The sequence below is a fragment of the Rhinopithecus bieti genome, unplaced genomic scaffold (genome assembly GCF_001698545.2).
Source record: "Rhinopithecus bieti isolate Rb0 unplaced genomic scaffold, ASM169854v2 scaffold_18620, whole genome shotgun sequence".
NCBI lineage: Eukaryota > Metazoa > Chordata > Mammalia > Primates > Cercopithecidae > Rhinopithecus > Rhinopithecus bieti.
Genome location: NW_016809631.1, coordinates 84256 through 94920, shown reverse-complemented (window position 1 = coordinate 94920; position 10665 = coordinate 84256). Strand labels below are relative to the sequence as shown.

Below are 10665 nucleotides of genomic sequence, written 5' to 3'. Positions count from 1 at the left end.
TTTGTATTTTTAGTAGAGACGGGGTTTCACCGTGTTAGCCAGGATGGTCTCGATCTCCTGACCTCGTGATCCGCCCGTCTCGGCTTCCCAAAGTGCTGGGATTACAGGCTTGAGCCACCGCGCCCGGCCTTGAGCCACCGCGCCCGGCCTTGAAAAGGAAATTTTAAAATTCTGATGCCTGGTTTGTCCTTACCTTTTGAAACCACCTCCTTCTGTGTCTTTGACTTAGAGAGCTCAGAGTCCTGCTATGCTAGTAGCATCTCTTTGTCATGGGCAGCAGTGCATGAAGCCTCCTGCAGAGCCAGGCTCATTTGCAAGTGACAGGAGATTCTGGACTGCCCACATCATTAAGAACTAGTATAATCAGAATGCTCTAATGATTAGCTTAACTGTCTTGTCAGTCTTTTTATAATTCACTCTACTAGTCCTCTATTGTAAAACTTCTTTTCATTTTTTAAAAAAATTTCTAGGCCGGGAGTGGTGGCTCACACCTATAATTCCAACACTTTGGGATGCCAAGGCATGCAGATCACTTGAGGTCAGGAGTTCAAGACCAGCCTGGCCAACGTGGTGAAACCCTGTCTCTACTAAAAATATTAGCCAGGCATGGTGGCGAGTGCCTGTAATCCCAGCTACTCGGAAGGTGAACCGAGATCACACCATTGTACTCCAGCCTAGGTGACAGAGTGAGACTCCATCTCAAAAATAAACAAAGAAATAAATAAGATTCATTATATGTCATTTCACTTAAAGACACAGTTTCTAAGAACTTACCGGCAACATTAAATGAGGACTTACTGTATATTAAATTCTTTCTTCGAGACAGAGTCTCACTCTATCCCCCAGGCTGGAGTGCAGCAGCATGATCTCAGCTCACTACAACCTCTGCCTCCTGGGTTCAAGCAATTCTCCTGCCTCAGGCTCCTGAGTAGCTGAGATTACAGGCGTGTGCCACCACACCCAACTAATTTTTTGTATTTTTAGTAGAGACAGGGTTTCGCCATGTTGGCCAGGCTGGTCTTGTACTCCTGGCATCAAAATAATCCACCCACCTTGGCCTCCCAAAGTGCTGAGATTATAGGTGTGAGCCACCACGCTCAACCTGTATATAAAAATTCTGATAAGTTTGCTCACAAATGCTTCTTACAGGTTTTAATTACAAATAATGATTAAAGCACAACCTCTCTTCAAGGCATTTGAGAGTAGAATTTAGCTCTAATGTAGGTTCATGTTAAACAAAAGTAATAGAGTTCTTTTTGGAACAATGTCTCACCAATCAGGTAGTGAATCCCATGGCCTGGGCTCAGAGAGATGTAGACTTCTCAGTCAAGAGTTCTCATGAGATAAAGATACAATGTTATGTCTGTACTGGATAGACACAAAAGCAAGGGAGAAGAGCTGCATGCTCCCTTTTGTATGTGTTTTCCTGTTGGTGAGGATGAAAACATATGGAGGTGTTTAAGCCATCTCCCAAAATGGATCTTTTAAAGGGCAAAGGGATTTACTCTCATGTATACTGAATTAAACTTGATTTCATTTTTTAAAGGTATTGGATACCCAACTTGGCCATAGCAGACAGGAAGGGACACGTCTCTTCTATAGCAAGTCTCATTTTGTTCTCAGGATCAAAGGATCCCTTTGAAATGCACATAAAAGCATTGTCCAATCACTATCAGAAATAAAAGTCAAAGCACTCTGACAAAACAAAAATTGATCTGTCCATAGCCTCTCAGTGGCCTTTAGGTGAAAAATGTTGAACACTTTCATAGTGAATGGGTCAATGCACCCATCTGTCTGTGGGTGACACTTGTAGCATGATTTCTCTTAGCAGGCTTTTTTTTTGGCAAGGTCCTATGCAGAAACAAACATCCTAGAAAGCCATATTAAAATAATTACGTCGTTGAAAAAGTCTATTGGTATCAAGTAGTCCAAAAATCTTCCAGATGGAAAACAGTATTTCCATGCTGGGTGGCAGAAAACGTGGGCATTCAACAAAAGACTGGTTAAACCTATTAAGGAAATACATATTGGGAGCCTGAGGGATGAGTATCATAGGCTGAACAGCCCTTCCTCTGCTGCAGCTGTGATATCCCTCAATCGGCCAACAATGGAGGGCAGGTTCTCAGGCACTTATCAAAAAATAGACATGTTGTGATACCTGGTGTCTAAGGCAACAGATCTCCTATCATGCCTCAGAATGGCAACAGCTTCAAAACTTGCCAGAGACCTGAACCTAAAACTACCTGCTATCCATCTCCTTTCAAACACCTAAAGACCAGGGGAAGGGAATGGGCATTATTGTTTAATGGGCACAGAGTTTCAGTTTGAAAAAGTTCTGGAGACGGATGGTAGTGACGGCTGCACAACAAGGTGAAAATGCTTAACGCCATTGAATTGCACACTCAAAAATGGCTGAAATGGTAAATTTTATGTTAAGTAAATTTTACCACAACATTAAAATAAAAAGCCTAAAAACCAAGCTGGGATGCATGACAAATTGTCTCAGGGACATGCTAACCATCCATCTGTCCAGATTCTACAAGCTGAATCACCAACAAGCTACAGACCCATCTAGAGATCCCCAAACAATGTTTTCACAGAATCACACCTTCATACTATGCCCTTACTTTTGGCTGAAGGCAAACACAAGACAGGCCCGCTTGAAGGCTATGGCTACACATTGTATACCACTTTTGGCAAAAATAGTTTATTTTGTTCAGTTTATATACCATTCAATCCCTTTAGAAAGATCCACTATCCACTGAAAAGGTTTCCAAGTTTTAGTCTATGACCTTTTTTTCTCCTGACCAAGAAATACTGTTTTAGATATAAGAATTATGAAAACACAGTCACTACATTTCTACATCATAGCAATATTCAGAGGATGCTTAAAGCTTCAATTTTAAGTTCGAGCCTTCTTACACCAAGTATACAACTATAAATACCTTCCTTTGCTGTTGCATTATGTTCTTATGTTTTCATTCCTATGTTCTTATGTTTTCATTCTTTTTCAGTATCTCATTTTAAGGAACATCAATATCCTTGGGAGGTAGGTGGGTTACATAAGTGAATGAGAGGCCAATTACAGACTATACAATCACTCATACTGGAGATATATTATAGAGAAAAGGAACATGATCTGGCTAGGTCTTGACTGTCCTATAATGTACTTTGGCTAAAGACTCCAAAAAACAACCATGTATATTGAAAAAAAGAAAAAAGTTTCTTGCAGTGTCAAAAATTATGGCACCTGATTACACATGCACTTAGGAAAAACAAACCATAATTTCATCTCCATGATTCTAGAAGCACCAGGTAAAATAAGTCATTTAATGCTGCCCCAGTGAGATATACTAAAAGGTCAAACTAACCTCCATCCATTTCTCTCTAAATCACAATGCAAATGAGTAAATGAAAATTTTCAGTACAAAAATGTTGCCAAAAATCTCTGCTAGACAGTAATGCCTGGGTACCTATTCTTCACATTTCAGGAACTACCATATAAACCAACTCTTGTGCAAGATTAACAGTATCTTTATTCAGTAATTAGGTAGAAAAATGAGACTGATAGAAAGACAGGGGTGAAAGCTGCCTGGAACATGTTATGGTCTTAACATTAAAGTTTCTTCATCAGTTTCCAGTATCCTCTTACAGGATCATCTATGTGGGGAGGTAAGAAAATAACTTAGGAAGATTTTTTAAAAAGCCTCAAATAACTTCTTATTACAACCTCACTAATATATATACTTCAAACAAATTAATGAAATTGTTATTGATGATGTCAAAATATATATATGGGGTTGTTTCACAGACATCTAAAGACAAAATGGTAATAATGTTCTGATAATTTTATACCTCTTCACTATTTTGGACAAGCTATGTTAAATAATGAAAATTCAATATCCCACTTATTTTTAAGTTCATACTAACCCACAAGATATTTCCCCTAAGCAAATTTTACTTTGTACTTTACCTGTAAGGTTTGAAGTTGGGGCGGGGGAATGAGCCTCTGAAGTAGAGAAATCAAACCTTCCTATATGTTGTGTGTGGCACCTTCTATATATTACTTGTGATCAACGTTGAGTTTTAATAGCAGTCTGATATTTGTTCAGTAACATATTACTCACCCATTTGAACATGGTTGATTGCGGGTAGTTTAAACTATCATGGATACCTTTCTATTTCCTACAGATGTTTCACTTTATATCCTCATATTTTAGTGCAAAAGACCCACTTATGACTGCCAAAAAGTTTATGTACTTATTATCGACTCAACATAAAAGGAGAAAAATTTCACATTTGGCATTAGTCCCCAAACTTCCAAAATGCTACATTCAACATCTCATGCCAAGATCTTGTGCTCATCAGCAATTTTTTAGAAATGCTCAGGGTACAAAACAGCTTACCTAACAAATGCAGATGAGCTAGAAAACCACAGTCTTGACTATTACACCGTTGCCACCCTTACCTGGTATTGTGAATCTACAAAGAACTTAAGCTACAACCTCATCAGCAAATGTTACGAGTAAAGTGCCATATAAAAGTCATTTTCTCCTAAAGAAGAAAACAGGCAGGGAAGATGACGGAGTAGAAAAGATAATTTACCTGCATCAATTTTCTGGAGAGCTCATTAGTGAGGAACTCTTCTTCTTTCTCATAATTTACAGCAAGTGTTTCTTTCTCCTTCTGCAAAGCCTGAATTTTCTTGAATAAAGTGTTACTAATGAATTCTTCTTCCTGCTCAGCCCTGGCTTGCTGTTTAAAAAAAAAAAAAAGGAAAGAACAAAACAAAACACGTTAGGGAAACAGGAAATTTACTAATTGAAATATAGTTCTTATTTCTGGAAAGGGCACCCATTTTAAATAGAGCTCTATTTTTAGCTGTGAACCAACACACTCAAGAAATGCAAAACAGAGCAATTCAGCAGAGTCTATAGAAATGAATATTACTATTATGCCAAAGAGGCCCCCCTTCACTATGTGTGGTCCTTATTCTTAAAGTGATATTTCAAAGAAATTAGCAAAGATCACATTGCAGTTTTTATGAAACTGTCCCAAATCAATAACCAGAATACAGAAAGATCCTTCTAATGTAGCAGACGGGTCCAGTCCTGCGCTATGTTCGTCAATTCATGATAACTCTCACAGGTTGCTACATCTCGAAGGTTTACAATTAAAATATCTGGCAACATTTTTTACTGGAGCAGAGCTCAACTCACTTAAAAGTAAAATTATGTCACCTCTTTATAATGTCACCTAAAGGGTTTGGATAGGTTTGGATACGTCATTAAAAAGGCATTATGGGCCAGGTAGTGACTTCCACATGTAATCCTAGCACTTTGGGAGGCAGAGGTGTGTGGATCACTTTGAGCTCAAGAGTTGAGACCAGCCTGGGCAGCATGGGAAAATCCTGTCTCTATCAAAAATACAAAAAATTAGCCAGGCATCGTGGCACATGCCTGTGGTTCCAGCTACTCAGGAGGCTAAGGCAAGAGGATCACTTGAACCCGGAAGACGGAGGTTGCAGTGAGCCGAGATCATGCCACTGCACACCAGCCTGGGTGACAGAGCTGACAGAGATTATGTTGTCTCAAAATAATAAATAAAATAAAAAATAAAAGGCATTACAAAATGTACATGGACACATGTTCACTGAATAGCTGAATAATTAGTAGAAAAAAAAATTACACCAAATGTCTGAAAACTAGTTATTAGGAGGTAGTGGGAATCTAGGAGTGAGGGGTAAAGGTGGATGAGAGGGGCTTTATTTTTCACTTTATTTCCCTACTGGGAATTTTTTCAGAGATGAAGTCAACAAGAGGGATTTGTGAATTTTAAAAACAGAAGAGAAGGGAGTCAAGCATTATTCAATGGAGATGAAAATATTCTTCTGTAGATGCCCTCCTCTCTCCCTGAAAAAAATGTTTTAACAGATTAGGCTTATTATTATTCTGTCTAAACAGAAAAGCCTAACCATCTTTGAAGGAAATTAACCTTTTCAAAAAGGGCATCCGTGTTTCAAACAAACTCAATTCTATTTAAAGAACTTTTTAAACCACAACACTTTCACTTATACCAAATAATGCATTTCTGTTTTATCTGCCAATCGAGGGAGGAAGAGCCACATTGAATTCCAAGCCTCCAGCACCTGTCATTTATAATATTCCAAGAGAACCAGACCAGCAGAAGACAAAAGGGCACCCACATTAAACGATTACCACCTCTTACTGTAAAAGGCTCTGACAATCAATCCCAACTCTGGCAGTTTCGATTTCTGTATATACTCACCAGCTTCCCCAACATCCACACACTCTAATATCTACAGTTTCTACCTCCCTGCTCCCCATCACTGTGGCCCTAGAGGAGGTATATCAGCTTTTGGTACTGCTTGCTGAGTAATTCTACAAAGAGAGTCACACATAGTACGCAGACTGAAAGACAGAGCTACACAAACACAAACAGTGGAGGCTTTGGGAGAAGGTCTAGTACTCACATTTTTAAGCCATTCTGGGGCAGTCCAAGAGAGCTAAGCAACAAAGTCAAAATCCTTCAGCTAGTAAATTTGTATTACCAGCCAAGGCACCCAGTGAGCAGTCCATAGGTTCCCCCAGTGGTTCCCTTACATACCTCCTCTTTCATTAACGCTTCTCAATGTCTTACTCTTTCCACTATAGTCAAGGAAAACTGCTAAGAACTCGTACTTCTCCTCCCCCTTTAAATCAATCCCCACTTGCCTTCCAAACTCTCAAACTTAAGGATTTCACACTAGTGCCATGAGCAGGAATCCAAAGTATTTATTTAAGACATATTTGACACATACATATCCAAGCCTGCCATCTATCCAAACTACTTGTTTTTCTGGTTTTGACCGACAAAGTCCTATATGATTTGAATTCTGACTATTCTAAAAGTTAAAGAACAGAAAGGTTGAGAGGAACTGTAGCGCTCTTGCAGGTGATTCTAGCCTTGGCATTCAAAAGGGTGGTTGCCATAAACTCATTTCATTATCAGATCAGACTCAACTTCTTGCACATTAACGCACATTTAGTATTTTAGATAACTGGTAAATTTTATTATAAGCAGTAAAAGTGAAGTGGACTCAGAGGCTAGGCAGAGCAGCTTTCCCTTTACACAGGGGCCTAGAAGTGATAAATAGAAAATAAGAAACAAAGAGATTATTCCTGTGAGAAGTTGAAAATCAACCTTAAGAGTTTATTTGTGAAACTCCCCCCCAACTCCCAATCATCTAGCTACTAAGTTAGAGACAGGAGATTTCACTGTAACATACAAAAGAATTTTCGGTAGAAAGTAGATTGTGGCTCTAGGCCAGGCGCGGTGGCTCACGCCTGTAATCCCACCACTTTGGGAGGCCAAGGCGGGTGGATCACGAGGTCAGGAGTTCAAGACTAGCCTGGCAAAGATGGTGAAACCCCGTCTCTACTAAAAATACAAAAATTAGCTGAGCGTGGTGGTGAGTGCCTGTCATCTCAGCTACCCAGGAGGCGGAGGTTGCAGTGAGCAGAGCTCGTGCCACTACACTCCAGGCTGAGTGACAGAGTGAGAACCTGTCTCAACAAACAAACAAACAAACAAAAAACAAACCCAAAAAAGAAAGTAGATTAGTGGCTCAAGCAGAGAGGATGGGGAATGACTGCTCATGGCTACACAGTTTCTTTTTGAGGTGATGAAAATGTTCTGGAATTAGGGCTAATACTTTGTAAAACCTTCCCAATATACTAAAAACCACAGAACTATATACTTTAAAAAGGCGAGTGTTACAGCATGTGAATTGAATTATATCTTGATTTTAAAAAGGACTCACAATCAACACGCTGTACTCACAGAGGACCAGTTTCCTTTGTGTTTCCTCCCAAGGACAGCAGCAAAATATAAAAATGGAGAGAGCTAGGCCTGCTCTAAAGGTGCCTTCCAAAGATGTGTCACAGGTCCTGGGAGGCCGAGGCTTTGGCAAACAAAATTACTCACTGTTTTAGAATAGCTACTTACTTCTAAGCGAAGCTTATTAATAGAAAATGCCACTCTCAGGACCACTGAATGAACATCAGAAACTGTTCTGGTGCAGCCTGTCAAAATCTGGCTAACTTAGCAAAGGGTTAACATGGCCTAACACAGCTTTAATCAGAGGTCTCCTTTAGCTAAGATTTTGCCAGTTCTTAGTTCTAATTGCCTCTTAGGGCATCTAAACACCCAGAGAAAACATCAGTACAAGATTTCCAGGTCCCCCAAACGTAAAACCCCAGCTCCCTCTTTTTCCAGTTGGTGCAGATCATCTTAGGAATGAGCATATAAATAAGGACAAAAGGCAAAAATGCTATATCCAATACAGTCTCAGGAAAAAGAAAATTTAAATTGGATACCGTGTCCTGACAATATGCATAAACATAATTACCAGAGAATGAACCATGCATCATAAAAAAGTATTCAGTGCCCACTTGACTTCTCCCTGCAGATTTCTCCCCATATTACATGGAGTATCATCTCAATCTCAGTCTTAGTCCTGTTTGTTCCCCGCTAATCCTAAGGCAAGACTTTTTATTTAAGCTATAAAACAAATTACCTTTCCAAGGTATTGCCCCAAAAGCAGTCAGCAAGGAGCCAGGTAGACAGTGGCCTACAAGCAAAGAAGCAAGCCCCAGGTACCACTCACAAGGCATGAAGGTGCACAGAGGGGAGAGAAAACACGCTACCTCATGAAATCTCATTATTAGGTTTATCAATATATTTCCCTTTTTACCTAAAATGCTTGCAAGTCTCAGCATATCTAAACACATCTCAATTCAAAATTAAAAATCTATTTCCAAAGCTAAATAAATGAAGCAACGTTTACCTATAGCTCTGTAAATTCTCAAATAAAAATGTGAACAAAAAAATTAGGAACTCTTTGAAGGAAGAAACATTTTCCTACTGTTTTCTCTGTTTGTAGGGTAGACTGGGAAAATCTGGGGAAACAGAAAATTTATGATATTTTCGTGTTCCATATTCTGGTTCTAGTAGCTATATTTAGAAATTAAATTTGGTATAATCATAATCAATTATTTGTGTAATTTAACACATTGCCCCTCACCCAGTAGTAATCACTGTCTGTTAATGTGAGGACTACACCACAAAGCATCTCTTCATCATTCTTTTCCCATCCTACTAAAATCTAATAAAAGGGAAATTAAAGGGAGAGTAGGAACAGGAGAAATTTACGAAGTCCTGTGGGAAAATAAACACCAAAATATAACAGAAAATATTTTCTCCTGAGTCACCACATATTTAGGCAACCACACTCTAAATGAGCGTAATTTTCTGCAGATAAGGAAAACACAGTTTGTTCTGACCTACTGCTAACATGACCTGAGCACAAATTTGATAGGAGAGTCTAATGTGATTGTTTCGTGTTTCTGTTCTTTTATCAATGGCATTTTGGAGATCAAGGGTTAGTACAGAAAGAATTTTAAAACCCTCCACAATAGCACTCAACCACTGAAGAGAAAATCCAAGTGCCAAAACCAAAATCACGTAGGGTGGTGCAATTCACAATCTATTAAGCATAGGAAAAAGAACGGTTCTTCAAAGCAAGAAATGACAAACATCTATTTGATGGCAGCCCTATGGATACGGTCAGGACAAAGTTCAAGTGCCTACCAAGATAACATATTTGCACAGATTTTTTTTTTAAAAGAATTACTTTTAAGTTAGTTGATGATTTGTTTTAATAACAAAGAATCATGAAACTAAGACATCTTGAAGCTTTAAGAAAGAGTCCAGGCAGGCTCTATTTATTATTCTCGTTATTTAAGTTTACTAGTTTGTTGTCTAGTCACAAATTAATGATCTTAACATCTCAGTTTAAAACAGCATCTGAAACCACATTATTAGGATAGCAGGGACCACCTAACACACAGGCAACCGAATAAAAACTTGTTCTGTTTAAACTCTCCTTTCCTAGGTATACTACTGCACATAATGATTGTTCTGGGAGATGGTCCGAGTTTATCAGAATCCCTCATGACCAATGGCTGGCAACTCTTACAGGATTAGCTTGACTGTTGGTCACAGAAATGGGTTTAACACCACCAACCGCTGTCCTGCAGGCATCTGTTTAATATTTAAGTGCCAGTGCAGCAGGGGTAGGTAACAGATGACACGGAGAACAAGCCTGTATGTGCCTTTATTTCTTGTATTAGAAGAAGCAAGAAGAAGATTTCAATCACATGCCTGAGAATTACGATTCTCCATTTAGTCTTAGGAAACACTAGACTAGTATATGTTTCCTCCACATACTGCACACTAGTTCACAATAAAAGCAACTAATAGTTGATAATTGAAGCATTCATATTCTTTCCTCCATTCCAGTATTGCCAGCAAGTCACTAATATACACAGGGATTGGAGCAGAATCATTATTAGCCCTGGCAAATGCGCTAATTCTGCCTCAGATACTAAGCCTAGGCCATTGTTACAGGATTGCAGGGCAAGAGACAATAGCACCAAAGAGTGACTTTCTGGATAAGAATTCTTAAGTTACTAAATTTTACCAAATGTGGTTTCTCTCAAACCAGCTTTCATGAAAGACCAGGTAGTCGTCACTGCCCACCCCGATTTGCAGTGGACAGACACATGTCCTTCTGGGCATGTCCCACACTGCACATGACTAGAA

At 39.1% G+C, this 10665-nt stretch overlaps 1 protein-coding gene across 1 annotated transcript in view; it reads right to left on the bottom strand.

The window, feature by feature from the left end:
* The window catches only part of CCDC6 (coiled-coil domain containing 6), a 122581-nt gene that overhangs the window by 61612 nt on the left and 50304 nt on the right, over positions 1 to 10665 (bottom strand). The window contains exon 2 of the mRNA XM_017889911.1: positions 4606 to 4755. Within this exon, the coding sequence (XP_017745400.1) occupies positions 4606 to 4755 (150 nt within the window). The remainder of the gene's footprint in view (positions 1 to 4605; positions 4756 to 10665) is intronic.